The sequence below is a fragment of the Plectrocnemia conspersa genome, unplaced genomic scaffold (genome assembly GCF_051122295.1).
Source record: "Plectrocnemia conspersa isolate PC_06_02 unplaced genomic scaffold, ASM5112229v1 ptg000013l, whole genome shotgun sequence".
NCBI classification, from domain to species: Eukaryota; Metazoa; Arthropoda; class Insecta; order Trichoptera; family Polycentropodidae; genus Plectrocnemia; species Plectrocnemia conspersa.
Genome location: NW_028277177.1, coordinates 28646929 through 28671567, shown reverse-complemented (window position 1 = coordinate 28671567; position 24639 = coordinate 28646929). Strand labels below are relative to the sequence as shown.

The 24639-nt window shown below is 31.7% G+C and overlaps 1 protein-coding gene across 2 annotated transcripts in view; it reads right to left on the bottom strand.

Moving 5' to 3' along the window:
* Window positions 1-24639, bottom strand: part of LOC148227766 (nephrin-like) — a 305887-nt gene that overhangs the window by 103780 nt on the left and 177468 nt on the right. Inside the window, exon 7 of one of the 2 annotated variants that reach the window (XM_088203014.1) lies at window positions 1710-1768. The exons of the other annotated variant lie outside the window; for it this stretch is intronic. Within the exon in view, the coding sequence (XP_088059140.1) occupies window positions 1710-1740 (31 nt within the window). The 5' untranslated portion in view covers window positions 1741-1768. The remainder of the gene's footprint in view (window positions 1-1709; window positions 1769-24639) is intronic. 2 annotated transcript variants of the gene reach the window in all.

Here is a 24639-nt window from a genome sequence, read left to right as displayed (position 1 = left end):
CTGTCAAATTAAGTTTCATGATCATTTGAGAGCAGAATATAATCAGTTAAATTATATTTTCGCTAGTAGAAATATATATCTACTGGTAAATATGTATTTAGACTTATTTATAACTTCACCGAAAATATAATAGAAAAGTAATTGCTAAATATCTGTATTTTTCATTGCAAAAAAAATGTTTTTACTCAATTGCAAATATCTCCTGTTCTATTTGGCCGATTGCAAAGTATTTTATATTAAATTGAAAGTATTTGAGCTTCTTATCAAATACGTGTACAAAACTTTCAAATCAGATTATTGGTTTAGTATATTTTTTAGCTAAATTTAAGAAATAAAATTGATTATACTGTGACCGATTCATAAAAAGTGACAGAACTACTTTTAAGCGCTCATAAAAATCAATCAGGCTATCCAGATTAACTATATTTAAAGGTGCATATAGAGAAATAAAATAAACACTAATTAAATATAAATTTAGCATAAATTATTAATTATATAGATCTCTAAATCTCATTTAAGATTAATTTTAAAAACACAGTTGAAACATATTCCACATAAATACATATTTGCAATATTAACTTGTGTTTTAAGATAAATATTATACTCAAAGGTGTAAATTTAATTTTTATTCAATCAATAAAACGCGATATTAAATTTATGATAATTTCAAAAATTATTTTATTTAATAATGTAGTAACTTGAGATTATTAAGATGATGTTAATTCGAATGAAAAATGTTTTACATTTTTTTGACTAATTCACAAAATTATGCGTCGTTTACAAAGCGCTATTTTACGTTAACACCTCATATTTTCGTTATGAAAATTACAATATCAATGGGAATATATTATAATTATAATTAAGCATAAATTATATTAATATTTAGGAAATCCCTTTAATAACAAAATTCTAAACGCGACATTTATATGCAGCAATAGCGCCGCTGATAAAAAGCAATTTAAATATGCATTTATGTAAATGTATACAGGGATAGACAAAAGCGAGGCGGCCAATAAAAAAACAATAAAATACACCGCATAAACAACACCCAATTAATATTTTGTGTATTACGTACATACAAACTTAATATTGTACGAATTTTATTTCATTTATACGACGTCGTATATAACTGAATTTCATAATAAACGCGTGAATAATTAGACGTGACATGCCACGTAAGTTATTAAAACGATAAAAAAACGTACGTATTTGTACTATATATTTTTACTTAAGTCGAAGAGTATTTTAATCAAGCTTTATAGCGACGTTAAATTAAAACTTGAAATATGTTAATAAAATTCACGACCGATATACTCACAAACTTGTTGTACGATTTAACTCGGCTTTTAATGGATTTAACTTGGCGTGTTTGGCTAATATCGATTTAACTATGTTTGTTAAATTTATGCACGAGAAATGTGTATGTTTAACTACTCCGTTAATGTTATCGCGATCAATTAGTTTGATGTAATTTTGTGGAGAAAATTTAATCGGACGGTAAAGCTTAACTGTCATCGCTCACATAGAATCAATCTAGAGCGCCGGAAAAATTCTTTAAAAGTTTAACGTGTAAACCAGCAAATTGCAGTTTAACTTTAAAAATGTGCATTAAAGAGAGCGCCTTTCGACTCTAAACAAGTTTACTCAACGAGTATTAAAAGATTGCAGAAAAGAAAACAGATGTTGAAAGTTTATAAGTTTAAAATTACCATAAATACCTGACCAAATGATTAGCTCCATGATTATACAGAAATGGGTCGTTTCTCACCTGAAATAAAATAAAAATACACGTTATAAATTATTGTGTCAGGCACATAAATAAAAAGGATGAAGGAAAATTGTGAAATTTATTCGATTTTCCTTTTGCGATATTTTTTCTTTGAAAAATACGTCGGAAACTAACCCATATTCGCAAGAATTGAAGCAATAAAATCAAAACGACCGGACGAAAGACACGACATGACAGTTTATTTAAATCTGACAAGAAAAATGATGTAATAAATTGTGGGTGATATACAAATATAATAAAAATACAATGAAAACGCATGTTAAAAATACTATTGTATAATGGCGATGAAATATACTTTATTAATATAAATTATTTTATAATAAAAATATACATTGATACTTCATATTGAATAAAAAAAACTCAAAATATTAAGAATCTAGGTTAAATTAAATATTAAAAGTTGATGATATATGTAGCTATTTATATGCTTAACCTAAAGTTGTCAGGAAAATAAAAAAAATCCAACGTTCTTGAAGATTTTTTTAAATTGTAAAATATTACAATAATTATTGTTTATATATGGCTATCATGACGCATTAGAAACACCTGTCAAGTCATGATTAATGTAATAAAAAATAAACTGACTTGTACAAAATATAAAATTCTACTACGAAGTTCTTGCATTTTGTATTAAAAATGTGCAGTTTAAAAATTTTTTTATTAAACTATTTAATTAAAAATATTTAAACTGCGTCTTTTTAATACAAAATGCAAGATATTCATAGTGGAATTTTATATTTTATTTTTTATTACATTAATCATGACTTGACAGGTGTTTCTAATGCGTCATGATGGCCATATACAAACAGTAATTATTGTATATCATATAATATAAAAAAAATATAATACAATTATAGTGCATACTTTATATAGATAAGTATCACTCCACTTATTTTTTTAAAACTTATTTGTGTTTGGTAAGCTCATTGAGAAGCCGGATGGCTCGAGTGCCGCATCGGCAAGATTAAGGGACGCGATCGTAACTTTATGGTACTATAAATATGTAATATTTCTGGTACTATTGCATATGACACTAAATGAGAAGCTTTTGTGAAATATATACATATATTGAAACAATTATGGTAGCCCTCTACTAGCGCCTTTCTTCAAGGGCGTATATGTGTTTTATTTTGTAGCAGTTCTAGAAGCTAATGGTCTCAGAGATTAATAAAATCTCCACTACAAATTTTTGTGGCTTACAGAGGAGAATCGACCGGCCAAGGGCGAAGCCCCGGCGGCAAGCTCAACTTTTAAATCTGCTCTTAACCATTTCAATGCCACTTTAAAGCTTGCCCCTGAAAGTTGACGAGCATTGTCGAATTGTCGACACCGCCCCTTAGCAACTTTCATTGAATATAATGAATTATATCATTTATCAAATGTAATGAATTGTATCCTTACGCTCTTTGCAAAAATTCAACAACAATAAGCACTTTGCTTATTTTGATTTTCAGACAATGAAGCTATATTAAAGGACGTATTCCATAGCGAAATGTACAGAACGCGAATCGGCAATAAGCTATTTAAGAGACACGCGCTCTTAAGTAATTATTTTTGGCCGGTAAGCAGAGTTATGACGTTTGTTGTAGGCACTGTCATATAGTATTCTGTACCATACGGTCTGCCAGGACACTGATAATATCGATTTTCTCCTGAGTCGTAGCAATAATATTTATTTTAATTTGTGTCAATAAGTTTTAAAAATAAATCTAGAAGTTGCAATCACCGAGAATTTAATTAAAATACCGCAAACCTTACTTGAATTCTTCAACGATAATAATATATATATATATATGATTTCATATAAGTCAGTAAAAACTAATCATCATTCATCCTATGTTAACAAAATAATGGATCAGATGGACGTAACTATTTTCGTTCATTCAAATGAACGATTCCTCGGACTACCACAACGCTGATTAAAGTGGAAATTTTGAACTTTTCCCATGGTCTATTTTCAGCGATCGATGCATTATCACGGGACAGGGCCAGGAGGAGCAGATGGCAAACAGGGAACTCAAATGGAATCCTGACTCTCACGGCACGTTGGACTTGGCGGTGTAATTTGCGAGTTAAGATTGAGTTTAAGCAGAGCCCGGATCGGCGGCGTTCCGGAGATAATCCGCGCGTGTTTGATTTGGGTCTTGCGACCGTTAAAACTTTGACATCTCGGACTGGCTGCAACCAAAAGGAATGCTCTCTCTACCACGCTGACTCTGTAGGGGCTCTGGTCGTTGATTACAAAAGGATTCTATTTGTTCGACGGAAAAACCAATTCCAAACTGCAACTGAGGACGCCAACACATACTAGAACTACGCGTATAGGATTTTATATAAATATTTTATATGCACTAAGGTGGCTTTTATCTGAATGAATTCCTATTAAAACTACAACTAACTTGATGATAAAATAAGACTTTTAAAGACAGACAAAAGTCAGTAATAACATATACATATTAATAAACAAGATATATTTATTATAAGCAATGTACGAAATACGACGACTGACATCGATTATTATCAGATTTCTGATTTTTTGAAAATTCTTACAGCTACATAAATAATTTAAGTTGGAAAATAATAATTTAAGTTGGAAATAAAAATAAATTATTTACTTTAAATTCGTAATCATGACATGAAATATTGAAATGTGTGTCTACCTCAATGAAATCCAGCTTTAAAACATATTTTACAAAATGTTTGTATGTTCATCTTATTTGATTTTTTACTATAATGTCTCAAATTTTAGATATAAACTATGATATATTAATAAAAAAATCAAGTTTAAAATTCCAAATTACATTTATGGATTTTAAAATATATTAAGTTAAATGTTTGATATTTTATATTGTTTTTTTTTGTATTGTACATGAAAAAAAAACAATATGAAATATTCGATGCTCACACGAAAGACACTATATATGAAAACTAAAATTTTGCCTATAATAATCTACCAAAACTAATAATGGTAACCAAGAGGGAAAATCGATTATATATACTAAATTAAAATTAAAATAAAAAATAGCTACAAAATTATGAAATTAAATCTGCCGATTATTAACATATCCCTCAAGTTTGGCACAACTGCTTTAAAATATATTGCATTTAAATCTTTTGCCTGCACTACACTCAAGGCAAACATTGGCCAAGGACGGAGAATATAGTGGGTTACTTGGGTCGAGTTCGGTTCAGCCCGCTCTAAAATCTCTCGGAAGTTGTCCGAGGTTACCGAGAACGGGAGGTAAAGTGGGGGTAATTCAGTCGACTTAGCCAACTTCGAGCGCTTCCGAACATTGTCGGCAAACGGACCGAAGTTAAAGAAACCGAAGTCGGAGCTGCTCTTTCGAGCGCGAGCGGTGAGATACTTCCCCTTTCGCTCTCTCGCGTGTTAAGTGACGAGAGTGAAAGAGATAATCATATGGTGTTTCGCAAACTGAGATAGAACGAATAACTCGGTTCAATTTCAGTATGCGCGTAGGCGTCCTATGGTTAACACGCACGTCGAGCGCTGCATCGTCGTAACGTGATCACATGCTTATCGGCTGACTCTTACTGACATCTTTGAATATTTTAGGGCACCAAAAGAGAATAATAATATTTTTGATAGTATGTTATTCTAACAGATATCGTTATTATATTTTTTTTCATATAAAATTAAATAATTAAAAAATAATTAGTGGTATTTGATTTTGTTAAAAAAAATCGTTTCGAATATCCTTATGTATTTTCCTAGATCGGTTTATATAAATGTCACACCATAACGAATTCTTATTTAGAATCGATGGCGACAAACTCCAGGATAGTCACAGATGTGGTGTTCATATTCTGAAGTATCATTTTTATGCCTTATGGCATTTTGCAAAAGCCGATAAAGATTTTGCGTAAATTTAATATTTACGACCGAAAAGTTTTCACTGATATTGTATTGGTGAGTGCCCACACAAACTTTTATAATTATCAGTAGCGTAATTTTAATAAGATGACAATTTAAAAACTGCGATTATTTGGCACATTTTTCGATCGCGCGCAAATATGCCAGTTGTACATGACAGCAGCCGCCATCCGGACGGCATATTAAATTTGCGACAGTGTGGTCGCTTACTCGAAGTTCAACTACTACTCGACTTCAGTTGAACTTAGGTTCAAACAACTTCCAAAGAGTGTAGTGCAAGCATTTGACTTGCCAAAAGCAAAAATGAATAATTACAAAGAAATTAAAAAATATTTTTTTAATGAATTCATTCATAAAATTAAGTCAATAAATAATACATATATCATTATATGATTTGGTTTTCCTTTACCAAGATTTTATTTTTTTATTTGTTCTTTTAAAAATTAATAATAAATATTTCAAGTCTATTTTTTATATTTTTCTATATTTCTAGGCAGAAAACAAAACTTTGCAAATATATAATGACACAATCGTGTTTGATTTTTTTTTAAGATTTGTCTAGAAAATTCTCTACCCTAAAAACAAACCCGCCGTTAATTGTTAGCAGCAAAGTTTTGTCGTTGAGCCAAAGTTTTTGTTTATCGCGTTACGCCCGCCAAAGGGCCGCTAAACTTTGGTCCGTCTTGAAAGACGGTCGTTTTTCGGGGTAATTTTACTTTACTTCATAATTTCATATGTTTAGTAGAATCGAGAGTATGACGGTGTACATTTAGGTGATCATATTGATTAAATTACACCTCACATAAATCGGACCAGCTCCTCATACATATCGCCGAAAACATATTTATGTAATATAATTTTAAAAAATCAAGACTTAATAAAAACGATTTTACTTGCATGTCGTGAGCACGCCACGTGATCGTTTTACGCCATTCTTTTTTAATGACTCAATGTAAAACGCTAGTTCGAATTTCAAACATACACGTTCGATAGCAAAGCTGGGGACACATTCCGCGAAACTAATTAAAACTTTTTCTCGGCCGTAAACCGTTGTTAAAATACGTTATCGGGTCCGATAAGACCTCACGTCGCGTGCAACAGTTCAAAAACGCTCATTGGTTTATCCACACAAACAACACCCTGTATGTTTAAAATCAATTCTTAAACGGTGTAAAATAAACCCGAGATGAACTGTAACTATGAACGACGGATTTTCATTATATACTATATATTAATCGAAGTAGATTTTTAGAGGTAGTAAGGAAACAATAAATCTTGAGCGCGTTAACGACGCGCGCCCGCATACGGTTCTCGCTCGACATAACTTCCACACAATGGTTCAACTTCTCACGTACATTTAACTTCCGCTTCATATTTATAATACCTAGTCGCTATTATTGTTGATGTATAAAAGACTAATAAATACAATGGGAAAAGAAAAAAATAAATTTAATACAAATTATCAATACGAGTAATGAGCATTTCTCACACAGACCATCATTTTGGACATGAATATCCATTCGATGGATATTATTCACAAAATCTCATTATGTATCAAGTTTAATTAAATGCCTCATTGGTTTGTAATGAGGCCGCATGTGTATAAATGCAATTAATAAACTATTACGATTGCAATTATTAAAATCGCATGTATATAATTAATAAAACTATTGATGTAATAAGTGTTAAGGCGATTATTTGATGTTCAAAGATATTGAGAAATCTAATTAATCGAATAAAAAAATCGACTGTCGCAACCACTTGTAGTTCAATTAATATCTACCATATTCCTTTTGTATAAATTTGCATAACTGTTCGCTTTGATATCTGACTAAAATCCGCTCCAAGTTTTGCTAATTAAATTACAAAACGAGGCAGCTCACTTTAACTATCAACTAATTGATTAATAATGAGTATTCATATGATGCAATTTTGCAGTAGGTTAATACTTTAGGATGTTGGCTCACACGCTCTGATTGTTCGCTGCAAATTACTGTTCGGAATGCTTCTAAAATTTGTATCGACTGGTATGCAAATAGACATGCATTCGTTGCATCCAGTACCTGTGTTACAAAACTCAACACGTAACCTTATACCAACGTCATAAACTTGCGGTTAAGCTAATATGGCGGTTTGGTTCGTTTGTAGGTGGGGCAAGTTCGGTACCCCAGCCAAGTTCCAATTCTTGCTGACGGGCCTTTGGCTCGGCTCCAGGGATATACCATGCGCCTTTTTGCTCCCAGCCCGTCCCAATCAGGAACAGTTTCTTTCCTCGAAACTGTGAAAACGTTTTCCATGTGAAAATTTCGCCACAGTGAAAATATTATATTTTTTTTAGAACGAATGAAAAATTGTCGGTGTGCTTCATAAAGTAACGAGGCACTTAAACCACTCGAAACATCAAACAAGCCGTACTGACAAAGTGGAAGAGAATAAAAGTTTGTGTAAGAATGACGTGGAAGGTCGAAAGCGGGCACTTTGAAGGAAAACTTCTGATTAATAGGCGAAAGAGGGTAACAAAAATATATAATAAATCATGACGTGCTTGTGTGTTTATAGCAACAGCGTAAAAAAACTTTTGTAGTGGATTCAGTACAGTGACTTGTAAAAAATGTATTATTGCAGTAAAACAGCAGTTTAATTTTAAGATTAACAAGCCCGTAATTAAATAAGCTAATTAATTTTAAATTGATAATAATTTTGTACTAAAAGTATGTGTTTCTTTGGTGACTAAGATAATTTATTTTTAAATGTATCATCTCAAAAATAAGACTATGTTTGTTTATTCTCAAAAATTTCATTTCAGAAATTCTCGAGAAAATTGTCAAATAAAAAAAATATTTCTCAAGAAATTTGCTGTTTTTTCGAGAATTTTCATAAGGCATTTTATATTAAAAATTACATTTGTACGAATATTTTTTAATATAAAAAAATAACTGCTGCATTTTTTATACCGCTGCATAAGAAAGGGTGGGCCTGTACCAGATGCTTAACCCTTTGCACTCGTAATCGTTTTCGTACTAGGTATGTCGCCAGCTCGGGAAAAATAAAAAATGTTAAATTCTTTTTAAAAATTAAAATTATATATTTAGAGCATAACTAGGAATAAACTAATATCAAAAACGAAGAAATCAGAACAAATACTTGCATTTCTCTAAATTATATTTTAATTTTTTTTGGTTCTCTCAAGTACCATTGGTTGGCAATCCATAACAATAAATTTACACAATAGGGTGACGACCCTTTTTAAAATATTTATGGGACCGAAAAATGTTTAAACCATAAATATACACAAATAACAATATGCCGCTCGGTTTTAGGTTTAGATATATCTACCTGCGAACGAAGCCAGCTTACATCGCTCGCAGAATTGCAAATTGTACGTTTTTTCCACAATTAAAGAAACCCACAAGATATCTATATTTATATAAACTAATATTAGTCTCATCGCCCCATCGAAGGGCAAATGGAACGTTGCAGTTAGTGGCATATTATTTTATATATTTCTTAATTAAAAATAGACAAAACTTTTATTAATGAATAGCTGTATGGTAAATATGTATTTGTTTGTAATTTTATACGACGACGACGGTCAATTGGGCGATGGTTTATTGGGCGACAGAAATTAAAAAAAACTTGCACGCCTTGCTTTATTGTAAATATTAATAAAATATACATTAACTATTTATAGGACACCTTGAACAAAGTGGTACATGTACATACCACCAAAATTAAGGTTTATTTTTCCTATGTTTTTTTTTTAATAATGAACCTAATGTTACAAGAGCACCCGTGATAACGTACATTGGTAGGTCAGTTTACCATTCAATATAAAGTTGACTTAATTTAGAATATTGCAGTCTAAAACGACAAATAAGATATTAATTCATTTTTAAAAAATGTAAATAAAACAAAAATATGTGTCCTATAAAGGGTTAAAACGAAAAATTATATTAGAAATTCCAAAAGATTGTTCTCACAGTAATTTATAATTCTCAAAATATAAAAAATCGCGTGAAGGGTAAAATCTGCGATAAGCACTTATCAGCGCTAGTTCTGGGTTATTATATTTATATATAACTACCCTATCCAGTTTAAAATAGATAACGGTAAAGTATGCGATTTTTGGAAATTCCAAAAGATTGTTCTCACAGTAATTTAAAAGTCTCAAAATATAAAAAAATCGCGTAAAGGGCGAAATCCACGATAAACACTTATCAGCGCTACTTCTGTGTTATTATATTTATATATAACAATCCTATCTAATTTAAAATAGATAACTGTAAAATATGCGATTTTCGGGAATTCCAAAAGTTTGTTCTCACAGTAGTTTCCAAGGCTCAAAACATAAAAAAAATTCGCGTAAGGTCCCACTATAAACATTTTTTTGGTAGGTATTTATAATAAAATTACCGACTTTAGCCTAAGTGTTTTATGATATCGAGTAACTCTTTTAAATTCTTGAATAAAAAAATCAAACTGTTGAAGTGATTAAATATGCACAAATGATAAGTGAATATACATATACATATATCTTATGTAGGTATATTATATTTTGCTTAGACCGAATAATGTTTTCATCTTTTAATTCTTTTCTAAAAAATATTACTTATATTTTCGTATGTATTTAATTACGTTAATTATTTAATTAATTATAAGATCATGATTTGCATCACATTTATTTGTAATGCATTATTATTGTATCGCCCAAAAGACCATCGCCCGTTTGTCTGTCGCCCATTTTGAATCGCCCATTTGACTGTTGCCCAATATACGATTATACACTATCATTACAAAACATATCTTCACAATCACTATATTTAGCCATAGCACTATTTTTTCACAATAATATTTAAAAAATAACTTTACAATAACTTCACAATAAAATTACAAAATAAGTAATTAAACAAAATTATCAGTCACTATATATAGTTTCACTTAGACACAAATTACGGACAACCGAGCCACTGTCGAAAACAGAATAGGTAATAAAAACGTCACCGACGCGTGTCAACCGAAAGGCGATCGCCAACTGTTGCCTTTGGGAGAAGCTACGGCAAATCTGCCGTTAAATTTAGTCATCAAAAAAACCCCGACTTATCCCGATAAATAAGCTCTCCCCGGCTTGATTCAGGTAAAAATTATATTTTTTTGATAAGGTATGACTCTTGAAACTCTTGTCTACAACACTGCAAAAACGCCATTCAAAACATGCACAGAAAATACCCGAAAATCGACGTTATATTTCATTAATTGAAATGGTGCGTCTGACGCGCCTGACGAGTAATATAGACCCAAGTACTGGTGCGTCTCACGCACCATACGAGCGGAAAGGGTTAAAACTATGAATATTCTTGTAAATTAAAAAACTCGTAAATATTTGAAAAAAAATATTAACGAATTTTTCAACTACTTTGCCATATCTTTACCACATTTACTACATTAATAATCAGATACTGAAAAACCGCTCTGTATGAGAATTATCAGATTGCAAAAATGTATGAGGGCCTTGAACAGATTTTTTTCCATTGAAAATTCACAACAAAAAAAGATTCCTCCTTAAAAAATATTTTAATAATGTAATAATGTACCTACTAATAAATGTTTTGCTATTTTTGATGTTTTTTTTACATAGATTAAGAATTCAACAATAAAAAGCTATATTAATATAGCATACAATATGTTACGTATATTTTTTGTTTATAAGAAATATCGAGAAGTAAAAATAAGTCCTTAAATTTATTTCTAAATAAAGGTATGTACATTATCGTACAAAAAACAATACGAATTTAAGATATATTTGTAATCCGTAGTTCCTGTAAGTTTTTATCACTCTTTTAGGGGTATGCCTATATTGTTTTTAAGTAGTTAACAAATCAATTGAAGTCACCTTTTGTGCTGAAAATATTTATAAAAAAAATAGTTGCAAATCGATATTATTGTGTATTCCTCAATTAGGTTATCGACAAGACAATTTTTACAGTTTGTAGGTTATAACTTTTAACCAATTTTTTATAATGAAATAAGTTGTATACAGTTGTATACGTGTCAAAAAAACGCAAGTTGAACTGTTTTGGATTGACTCGTATAAATAAATTTATCAAATCACTATGTTCAATGTCAAAGTGGCAAAAGATCTGGGGGTGCTTCTTATATTCCGGAATGGAAGTTATCAACTACGAAGTAGCAGTAAAAGCAGCGGATTTTTTGTATAAATATTGTTTAAATCTAAATATTATTCAAGCTCAAATACATATGTATGTACATAATATGTTATTCAATGTCGATTAATGGTACTCAATCATCATGTATCGCAGATATGTTCAGGAACAACAACAGGCAATATCTCGCCGGGGCTTACGTGTAACATTTATTAGGTTATTACGGCAATTTGTTACGTGCCAGAGTTAACTGAATACAAAGTCGATACTTTGCATATTCAAATTGCGCTACGGTGGGCAAAATTTTAAGTTTAACGACAATAAATATTCGGAGAGGGTGGGCGGGTGGTCGAAACGCACCGCCACCCTAAATATGGGCACCAACACGCAGGTGACATTCTACAGATGTAATAACGAATATTGGATCCTTCGGGAACGCCGGGTAATTGCAGAAGAAACGGTAGGTGAAGGAGAGAGGGAGAGAGAGAATTATTAGATGACGAGTCATTCGGAACGAAAATTTGTGGGATGAGGTGGTGGAGAAATTGGCATTTAGGCCGCTATTCTAAGCGATTGTTTCATGAAGCGTTCAAGCATGTACTTTCTAAGAAGAGTTCTTAAATTGAGCTTTAGAGACGGATAGTAAGGATTCGAGGGTAACGTGTTATCTTGCACTAAAAAAGACTATTATAGTTATATTATGCTAAAATTATTATCTCACAACAAGATCTTTGTCACAAAACAAGATCACTTCAAGCCTAATTTAGATGTAACAATAGCCTTTCAGAATAATGAACATTTTTTTTAGATATTATTAATGAAAAATATTTGCAAAATTCGTAAAAAAACATGTTAGTCATAAAATTTAAAAAATGATAAATATTACAAAGTTTATTTTGCTAAAAAATAATTCCGATCAAAAATATTAATAGCTATGAATCAACACTGATTCATAGCATAATCAACATACAGTATTTGAGGATACTTCTATATAAAAAATACTGTCTGTTATCAAATATTTCATATTTAATATGTTGAAAACTTTTTCCATTTTCAAAATAGCTTTAGCTATCAACCGTTAAAAACACTTTACCCATCAATATTTCATCCCGGCCTTATCTTACATTTTTATATAACACACGAACATAAAACGATAAACGAGCACAATGCAATATTTTAAAAAAACGCACCGCGGGGTCAAACAGACCCCACGAGTTACGTAATAGGCGATTGTCCGCGAACGGTAGCGCTTTTCGCACGTTCCGAATTTGCATACAATTGGAGAGAAGTCGGCGGTTAATGGGCATATTAATTAAATAAGAGATAAGATTAAAATTATTATTATAAAGGGTTAACCAGATCTGTATAGATATGATGAATATTATAATAAAAAAATAGATCAACTGAAAAAAAGTCCTTCATAAATCCGTATCCGTGTCAATTTATCCGCTCCGGGCATTATGGGCCCGGGTGTTATCCGGGCGGAAAACTTTATATAAGTAATTTGACAAATAAGATAACCTGACGCCGGGCCTGATTTTTCATAAGGCCCGAGAGAAAAGAGCCGGCCCTCGATACATCCGATTACGTATCCTAAATAAGCAAGCCGGATATTCTTTGCGATGATTGCATAGAGTTTCTCACGTGAGTGTATTATGACAGGGGTATGAAACCAGTGCTGTATAAAAACTTCATTTTATATGATGTTTTTTTAGTTACATAGCTATAATATATAGCAAGAAACTTTCTCTTGTATGAATATTTTTCTCCAATCAATCGCTTCTTAAATAAAATAAACATAAAGCTTATTTGAAGGTGAACTGTGTTTTTATTTTAACCATTTATCACCATTTAGAGGTCACCATAATAACCACTTGAACAACAAAAATAAATATTATAAACTCTCATGATCCCGTATCGAAAATTTAGACACATTACAACAACCACAAAATATTAGCAGCAACAATTTTAAATATTGCACGGGCCACCTATTATTACCGTTAAAAAATCTTTTTGTAAAAATAAAATCATATGCAGACCATTTTTATTAATTCTAAATATTGAATGTATGGATATTTATTCGTGAAATTTGTGATTTTTTAAACCGTTTCCTGATGTTTCTAATACAAAATAATTCTAAATAATTTTAAAAACAACTTGAAAAAAATATCTGGCCCGCCTCGAGATAAAAGAGTTCAAAGGATTCAGTTTTATCTTCACTTAAAAATAAAAAGGCGTTTCGGTAGATCTCTAAAATTAATCGAATAAGACTCCTTCCGTAAATTGATTCCTTATTTATTTAAACGTTTCTCTTGATTTGCGATAATATAAAAAGCAATAAGCTTTTCACCAATCTAGGTCAAAAGTTAAATTGAAATTCATACACAAAAAAGGGGAAATCGCATCAAAAGGTTTCTTTTCTACATAATAAAACATAATCAATTAATTTCTTTCATGGAAAAATCGACTCAGAACGGAGAAAAGTCGGGGCGTGGCTCTTCCGGCTTTCGACAAGCAAAAAAAGGCTTTTCCAGGGCCACACTCAGAGGAGGGGCAAAGACGACAAAAAAGGGCGACTCTCAAGACACGAAGGAATCGAGCGTTTGGAAACAACTTCCGGCCCGTGTCCCTTTGTCGGGCCGGATAAAAAAAAAGTTTGACAATCGACCCTTATTGACTACGCGCGATGCGACTGGATAAAATTGCCTGACATGCTCTCTTTCGGTGTAAGAGAAGATAGGTCGTGTCAGGTGTAGGAAATAAAACATCCATTTTATGGATATATCGAAAGATTCAATTCGAAACATATCGTTTGTGCGGCTAAGCGACGTTGAGTTCTACCTGTGATCTAGTTTTCTCTCCCCAAGTATATGTAGAAAAATTCTATTAAATAAAATAAATATTATCAAAATGCATTTTATAGTTAAAAAGTAAACGTGCAATACCTGAATATATTAAAGTAAAAGTCGCTAAAAGAGATTTTTGAATATCTTTCTCGCAGCTAGCAGTTCTTGAATAAATTTACAATGCATAAATGGAAAGTGTAAGACAAGCTTTAAGTATGCACATCGAAGTTTCGCAAGAAGTGTCGGTGATAAATAATTTTTCAATGTAATACGTACGACGCAGCGTTTTACTCGCGCAGCATAAGAATGAGGTTATATTGCTATATCCACATATCATCCACTAAATCATATGTTATGTTCCAGTCTCTGAGAAAAGCGTATGTGGAACTTTTCTGCATTTCGAATTTCACGCTCGGTCCAGCGGAAGAGCAATCGGAAAATGTGCTTGTTGTGCTTTCACGGATATGAGATGCCATTATCATGTGTACTTTTAATATTTGATTTGAATAGTAAAAGTTAGTTTAAAATTACGCAGTATATAGAGTTTTGATATTTAGAATTTAATCTATTAATTTAACTAAAACGCAGTGTTCTTCGCGCAGTTGATTCTGTAGATAGAGGTAGTTTTCTTAAAGTTTAATAAGTTTATTTACTTCAATCCACGGCACGTACCGACCCCATTATTCAAAATTTCCCGTAAAATCTCTTTGTTAAACGGAAACCTCAGTTCGGTGGTTTACAAGGGTAGGAAGTAATAGTCCCGTAGATCCTGCGAATTTCCTAGACCTTCAACTTCGTAACAACATTGTCAGCGGTTCAGATAAGGTCATTCGGGAAACTTTACCAAATTACGCGCGTTCCTTTTATAAGTGAATTATTATAATATATAATAATAATAAGAGAAAAACTCATTCAGTCCGACCCTGATTTGTCAGTTGTGATGTACGACAATTGAGCTTTCCATTAGCACAATAGTCTGATCCATTTATCATACGACCATCGTCGCGTTGATCGTAATTAATCGCGCAAATTAATTAAATCTGAGCTCTGGAGGGATAAGATGGAGAGAAAAAAAATAGAAGCGCACAAGATTGTATGAAGATGTTGGGATTTAATATTTTTTGGCACCGGGCCATAACGAGCTCCATCAGTTTGTTATTATGAGAGGGACATCCCGTCGACGATGGTGGGCGGTACAATAAAGAAAAATCGACGCCAATAACTTTTTTATTTAAAGTAATCAATTTGGGGTAATTTTGTTATGCCTAGAATTTTTGGGTGTGTATAATTCTAAAGCTAATGGCATTGCTAAATTTAAAATTGTAAAATAAATAAATACATTAATCACTCCTTTAAGAAAATGAGGTTTTACATGCTAAAGATATTTTATAATGGTACTTTGTATACAGAATCAATAAAAGCTATTCTCAAATTTATACTATTGGAATAAAATATTTAATTTACAACTCTGCATTCATTCTACATATTTTATTTACACCAATAGCAAAAATATTGGCGTGAAAATTGTATAAAGTCCATGCAATAACAACTTATGTCAATATTTTCCTAGAAACTTATAATGTGAATAGAGTTATTTCACAATTTTTTCAGTTTGCAATTTAATATTCTCAATTCAATATAATATAAATGTATCTAAAGACTGGAAATATAATGTAAAAGTAATCAGATTTATTTTTAAACGAAAGTTCCGGGTGCATTAAGGATTAAGAAATTGTAAGGGAGTAAAACTCATTTACATTTAAATAAAATGTAATACAAATTAAACTTTTACAGTTAAAAATATCATTTGAAAGTTCTATTTAGAGTTTACAAATATTCGTTATTTTAAACTATTCTAATATTAAATAATAAACGAATATATTTAGAAAGCTAAAAATATTTTTTAATAAAGAATTTGTATAATAGATACAGATTCAAACATACATATTTTTATGTTAACACTAAAAAGTATCAAGACTGTTTAATTAAATTATAAAAATAATAAAACATTGAACGTTTCAAAGTAACGAAATTTAATTATAATAATTACTGCACCAATATAACCAAAATCAAGAGCAACTAAATGAAGAGAAGAAGAGATTATTTTATTGCTAGTATTAGGAATGTTTCGTTTTAGTTTTTTAATGAATATATAAATAAAGACTCATTTAGTTGTTGATCTGGATTATATTATCAACAATGCGATACAGCAGCCAAAACTCAATATGTTAAAAAATACCACAATTAAGATTGATTTCGGAATTCGCTTCCGAAAAACTTGTACAAAAGCTCTTTAACTTGAAACATAATAATTCGTACGAGCTCGAAACTAGGTGAAACTACGGTGACCATTATCAAAGACGGAGAAGATTAAAAAAAGCAGCCGCTTCTCTCTTCGCGTCAACCCTGGCCCAGTTACAATGTCCGTAAAATAAAGTTCAAACCGAAGTTCTACACTATTGTTCAATAACATTTAAAACAAATTAACTTTATTTTGTATTAAAATAAAAACTACCTTGTACAAAATGAAACTTATCATTAAGAAATATGTTAATCTAGCGTTATCTACGCACGAGTGATAACAAATTTCTCAAGTGGGTCGATAAAGGCAATGGCCAAACTATTGTCATTTTTTTAAGCTATCCTTCTCACCCGTCTACGGCCATTAGTTTGGAAATAAACGCCTTTGATATTCCAAACGAATAAGCATTTCACATGCTAAAGGAGCGACGCTCTAGGTACCCCGTATAGTGGCATACAAATATGCGAAGGATACGGGGAAAGAGGAATCGGTGCCAAATAATAATGAAGGGAAAAAATACACACTAAAAAATAGATTTACCGGAAATAAAATACACCTATGTATGTTTATTATAAGCGACGTCGTTGGTAGGGAAAGATGTGTATGGCTATTTATCCATCAATCGATTACAAAAATATATTTCAGGTCAAAAAATACTACGTTCCACAAATTTAGGTATTGAATTTTAAGCATAGTTACATCGTATATAGCCTTGTATAATCACTTCAGGCGCAGTATCTGATGGATAAAATTAAAAAGAGGTTTCCTTAAATGTTTTTTTTTTATAAAAAAAATACAAACACAACCTATTCGTATTCCCCAAAAATAACGATAAAGATAAAAATAGCTAAAAACGCGTTAGTTTGAATACAATTGAAAAAGCTTTTGGTTGTATAATATTTAGAAGAACTTTATTTTTAAGTCTCGCCAGAATAGAAGCGTTCAAATTACTAAATATGCTTAAAATAATTAATTTATAAAGCAGAAGTAATAGATAACTTCCAAATAAGTATAACAATTAGTTTTTTAAACATTGTCGTAAAATATTTTGTAATTCTGTTTTTACAGATTTTTTATATTTTATTGCATTTTTTTTATATAAAGAAAGTCCATAACTAATGAATTTGTAGTGTGGAGGTAAATAATAAATATTTATATTCTGATTTAAAGTAGCTAAAAATTATTTTTCTTAGTCTATTGAACTACATACATATACTATAATATTCCGTAATATGTTTTATTATCGGTCTTAATCGATTTGGTGAATGTAAACCCTTTTAGTTCACCGATCTATCGGTCTTATCGAATATGCAAAGAATTTCACGCTTCAAATTTTTCAACTTATTTTTATGCTATATATTTTTGTGTAATCAGAAAAAATGTAAAAAATATAATAATGTATTTACTGTATTATGTGGTTGTAGTATCACTTCACAATTATTAAATTGTATTGTATTATGTGCTCGAAAAATATTACAGGGCGACCAGTTCAACGTTAGAGACCCAGTCAGATGAGCAAAAATAAAAATAGGTACACAGTCGGGAATGTGGTTAAATTTATATTTTTTCATGTTCTAAAATTTATTTATTTTATAGAAAATTAATTCAAAAAATAACAAGTTCATAATTACTATTATTTATGGTTCAAAAACAATTGTAATTATATTACAAAAAACATATTTATATAAACTCACAAACAACCTGTGTCTGTGGTGACCGTTTGCTATGCCATATGAGATAACACCGTTTCTCAGAACCACTTTCAAATTTGTTTTCAAGATAATGGCGAAATTTGTAAAAAATGGATAATGTATTTACTGTATTATGTGGTTGTAATATCACTTCAATTGTATTGTATTGTATCCGAAATATGTCACTGAGTGCGATTAGTCTAACGTTAGAGGCACCCGGCCAGATGAGCAAATGCAAAAGTAGGTAAAGTCGGGAATGTATTTTTTTTTTGAATTAGTTCAATTTAATTTTTTTTATTATTTCTAAAATTTATTTATTAAGTCAAGTCTATAATTATTATTTTTATGCTTCAAAAATAATTGAAATTAAATAACAAAAACATAAAAAAATATTAATAAATTAAATTTATATAAATTCACAAACAACTTGTGCCTGTGGCGACTGTTTGCTACGCCTAATAAGATAACGCCGCTTCTCAGAACCATATGAAAAAAATTCAAGATAGATAGAAAGTATAAATTGCCGAAAAATATTTTAGTGAGTCAGTTTTTGGTTCCGAGAAAATCCACCAGACGCCAGAAATATCAGCAGAATTTTTTTATCTTTTGATGTAAACTGATTAAATAAATCAGTACCAATTGGTTAATTCTATCAGACACAAGCAAATACTAACCACCTGACTAAAAGTCTGGGTATCAGCGTCAGCTATTAATTATTAATTATAAACAATTATGCATTATAATACACAAGCAATAAATGTAACATTGCAGGTGGTGCCGGTTTTTAACTTTTTTAGTGCCAAGCTAAATTAGGCGGTTTATGCCAAGAATGCTAAGCATTTTTTGGCATATTTTTATAAATATGTCTGATTGTTTTTGTTTGAACTTCTATTTATAATAGGAATAAAATAAAATCTAGTTTATATAAGTAAGTACCCAAAAAGTAGTAAAAAACAATATTTCATAATTTTGCAAAAAAAAAATACAAAACTAGGAACGGATATCAGCGTCTTAGCGACATTCATTAATAAATAATCGAGTCTGCTGCAGAGACTTGAACCCATAACTTGTATATTATTTGTCAAGGATTACGATATTCCGTTCCTTGACAAAGTTCTTACGTGTTTGGGCCGGACGCCAGAATTTTTGTCAAAGTTTATAGCAAGTCAGCACAGAAGTGAGCGGCAATCACAAAGCAATCTTAAAATCCTAAAAGCCTACAAAGCAAATGTTTATTACCTGAGTATATAACTGAACTATAAACTTCAATTGAATAAGCATTAAATTGCGCTTCAATCCATTGAGACCATAAGACCGATATTTAATAGGAAAAGTGCGGTCACAATTGAAATTTTCGGCTTCAATAATTGAACAACTCTTATATTCACAATTGGAGGGATTAGCTTATACTATTTACTACAAAAAACCCAGATAGTGTTTTAACCGATTAGGAAAAAATATTCGTTAATTTGCAAAAAAAAATCATTCCACATTTTTAACTTTCAAATAATACGAAAGCAATACAACGTTTTATTCTAAATTTCTTAACAGATGATTGATTTTAACTATTAAACAACACTGTCGTTACCACATCTCACTTATTAACCTGAACTATCACAACTACAGCAAAATTAAACTTGAATTTAAAAATAAATACAACATTGCTTAAACACAAATTTCAAAGCCCCAGGTCAGAACAATTAAATAAGTTAGATATTAGTTGATCTAAACTTAACTTTACAATATTGATTTTGTGTACTCTTTCTGTTTCAAGGTTTCGTGTTTAGTTCAATATAATTTCTGATATGAACTAATGAACTTTAAAATGATTTGCTACAAATTAATGCGTAAAACCTCTATTTAAATAATTTGTATATAGTCCAGTCAAATAAGGCGAAATAAAGGCTAAATCTCGGAATGAAAGATAACAAGCTGAAATTTTGCAAAGACCTTCGTTTTGATGTTCTAAGGACAGGGTGAAAAGTCTCATAAAATATCGTGTCTGCTAATCAAGATATCAAGGGTCAAGGGTCACAAAATTTGTTTTTTTTCAAATATCTCGCGTTTTATGCGTCGCACGTCATTAGATGCTTTACAAAACTTGTAAAGCATAAAATTTTCTACAAGTTTGGTTATAATATTTGTTTTGTATCATTAACCGTTTTTGAGATATAGCGCGAAGAGTGGGAGGCGTACATCCGTCTATAGAATCCAGCGAGTATTTCTACCTGCTTAACTTGGTATAAGCTTTGAAAAAGACAACAATCGTGAAAAAAGTGGTCTCGGCAAGTCGTTTGAACCATAATTTTATTACTTTCTTCATTGTATTATTAGGAATTAAGAATGAAATATTGCTCGACAAGAAATTTGTGCGAAAAAATTGAAAGAATTGAGAGATGTCCTTACGGAGTATGTACCAGATGATAAGAAAATCATTTCCAAATAAAGAGAAAAATATTCAACTGATATTATAATTACAACGAAGATTGGATCATTCCCTATTTTTTCTTTTCGCAATGCTCAAGCTTAAATTTTATCCATAGCTTGGTATGAAAATAAAAAAGGCACTTCGGAAGAAGAACACTTTCGCGTAGTGGAAGCTGCTGCGGCGATTATTAGAGAAGATATTCGATCTTCTATTGTTGAGACCAAGTCCTATCCGCCCCCGAGTAAAATATTAATGAAGAAATTCCGAAAACTTTATTACATTTTCTGTTATAAAGAACAGAAAAGGAAAGACGGGGCATTTTAAAACAAAATACACAGCTATAAGTCATGCTATAATGACTTCCATACGAAAACGGTCCTTTTCTTCGCAGTTATTAATAGGCCTATCTGTATTTCTTCATAGAAGAAATAAAGATAGGACAAACATCCAAAAAGACTTATGGATGTTTTGTCAAGTTTAGGTTTTTTCGCTTCATATAGTGATACTGTAAAATGTTAAATTTCAGCTGTTTATCACCCACAGCCTCGTAATCAACCATCAGAGTCAAGTGCCTTAGTACAGTATGCAGCGGATAATGCAGAAAATATTTATACTCTTGATGGCTATAATAATGTTCATATAATGGGAATGATAAAAATAATAACTCCAAAATCTGAAGTTATATCCGATGACCGCATAAAGAAATTTACATCAAAACCAAATGCAAAGGAGTTAGCAGCACTATCACATATACCCCTTCTAGTGTATGAAAATCATGTCGTACCCGGATTGAGCAAGAGATTCAAGTTCAAAAGTTTAATGATGTAGAACTAACCGAACAAATATTTAATGTAGTTGATTTGTTGTGGATGTACGGAAAGTGGAAAAATATCTCACCGTTGCCAGGGTGGAATGGATTTATTTAACAACTTACAAAAAACAATGAGAACTTTGTAACTTCTCGGATTCTGTTTCTTACTTTTATTCATCATCCTGCGAGTAATATGGACACAATTTACACCATATTACAGTGTGCTATAAACACTGCCAAGAAACATGAACAAAGAACATGCTTAATAACTTTTGATCAGCCGTTGTACATAAAAGCACGTGAAATCGTAGCAGCTTCAGATGCTAACTCAGACTTGTCCAGAGTAGTTGTGAAACTAGGAGGCTTTCATATGCTTATGTCTTTTATTGGATGCATAGGGTATATAATGAATGGAAGCGGAATCAAGGAAGCTTTCAATACAATTTATGCTTCGAATTCTGTCGACAAAATGTTGGATGGTCACGCTTTTGCAAGACGTATCAGAGGCCATACGCTATTACTTTTTGCATTATCGATGATGATTTTTGAAGATATGGAGATTGAAAGTTATAATGCTTCCACAGTTTCCTATGAAACTGTGGAAGAATGTGCAGGTAACTCTGGCTCCGTAGTTTACATAGCGTTATCCTATAAACGGATGCGCGCTTCCCACTCCCCGCGCTATATCTCGAAAACCATTAACCATACGAAGAAATAAATTATGACAAACTTGTAGAAAATTTTATTTTCTATAAGTTTTGTAAAACATCTAATGACATGCGACGCAAAGGAGGCGAGATATTTGCAAAAAAACGATTTTTATGACCTTTGACCTTTAATATCTTGATTAGCAGACACGATATCTTATGAGACTTTTCACCCTATCTTTAGAACGCCAAAACAAAGGTCTGTGCAAAATTTCAGCTTGTTATCTTTCATTCCGAGGTTAAACCTTTATTTGACTGGACTAATATTGATTTAAAAATTAAACACTAAAATACTACGATGTTACAACAATTTCAAGTCCCTTTTCTTTAAGTGATATTTCGCGACTTTATAGCAAAAATAATTGATTACCCACGTTCTTAACAAGAAAGTCAAGCAAAGTTATTCTTTGTATCAGACAAAATTCTGTGAAGAGTGTCTTTGCAACACCATCGATCGTAACGACCGTTATTTACGATTCAATATTCATATATCAGTGCGGTAAGAATGCGCATTGTGTCCGACGTTTATTGCGGTCGCGCATTTTAGCACACGGGTCATGTTTTGCGGAATCGACAAAGGGCTGGGTAATAAAGATTTAACGCGGGCGAACGAAAAAATCCCGGGAATTAACCCGGGGCCTAATTGTATTTATTCGGGGGGCGTGCAGGTGAGCGGGGCCGCTTGGGGCAGACCAGAGCCGGACTGTGATTTATTCGATTGCGATCTACGTGTTACGTTTGGGAAATCAAAATTCATACACACAAGCGGTTGTGAGGTCGGAGTGCACTATCGTAATGCCGATATGCTGTTCACGGATCGGACCTAACTAAATTAGTCTCATGCACTGCGCTAAACATCTGCGCTGCCGCGTTTTTGCATCACTGATGCGCTAATTGTGATGCGGATTTGATATGGCGTTACGCGTCACGTGAATCGGCCCGTGAACGTATACGGGATGTACTTGATATATAATTTGTTAATTCCTATCCCCTATTTAGATTCTTCAAATTAATAGGTGAATAGATCGTTTCTGTATATTTTATTTTCGGTTTACAACCACTAATGAGTAACATTTACGATGACCTTAAATTAATAATCGTCAATTACATAGAAAGATCTGCTAAATCACATACAATTTCATCTCTGAGATATGCGAACTAATGACGCAGTTATAAAATAGTATTAAGACGCTTTTATATGATTACTTGGAATTTTCACAGTAAAAATGTAATAAGAATGGTGAGAAAAAGAAGCATTAGTAAATAATCCGTATCTTAAATTAGATTTCATCAATTTATCAGTATATTTATAACATAACGGTATATACTTTTACGTAGTTATGTTATTATTAGCTATTATATGCATGACTCGTTAAATTTAGTTACATAGTATAATACGCATGACCCATTTTATTTATGTTTGAAAAATGAATTAATTAATAATGTAACAAACTCCGCATCGCCTAATTATTAACTGAATTATTGCAGTTCTATATAATAATTTGTGGCGACCACACATATAAGCACATTTAGAAGGGCGATTGTCTCATTGTTAATGACCGTGACCAAAAACTTTTATTATTTTAACTCGCTTTCGGAAATACACATCTGATTTCTCGAAATCTAAGAAGTCACTGCAGCGATTGGCTAGGAGATCGATGCACAATTGTGATTGGCCAGCTAGCGTGCATCCCCCAAAAGGATATAAGCCCAGATCCGACGAGAAGAGGGCAGACGGTCAAGAGACGATCGGAGGCACGATACGAGACGGCCCAGACAAGCAGAGAGCCAGCGACGCAGACTGCTTGGAGACAGCAGAGACGGGCACAGACGACCAGAGAGCCAAGATCTACCAGCAGTCATCCGGAGGAATCCAGTACAGACCAGTAGATCACTCCTGGAACTCCCGTACCACTCATCGCGAGAAACGTCGTCCATAGTCATAAATGTAATTATAACTTAATAAACAATCTAATAAGATTCACCGAAGAGTCTCATTGGCCGCTAGGTCA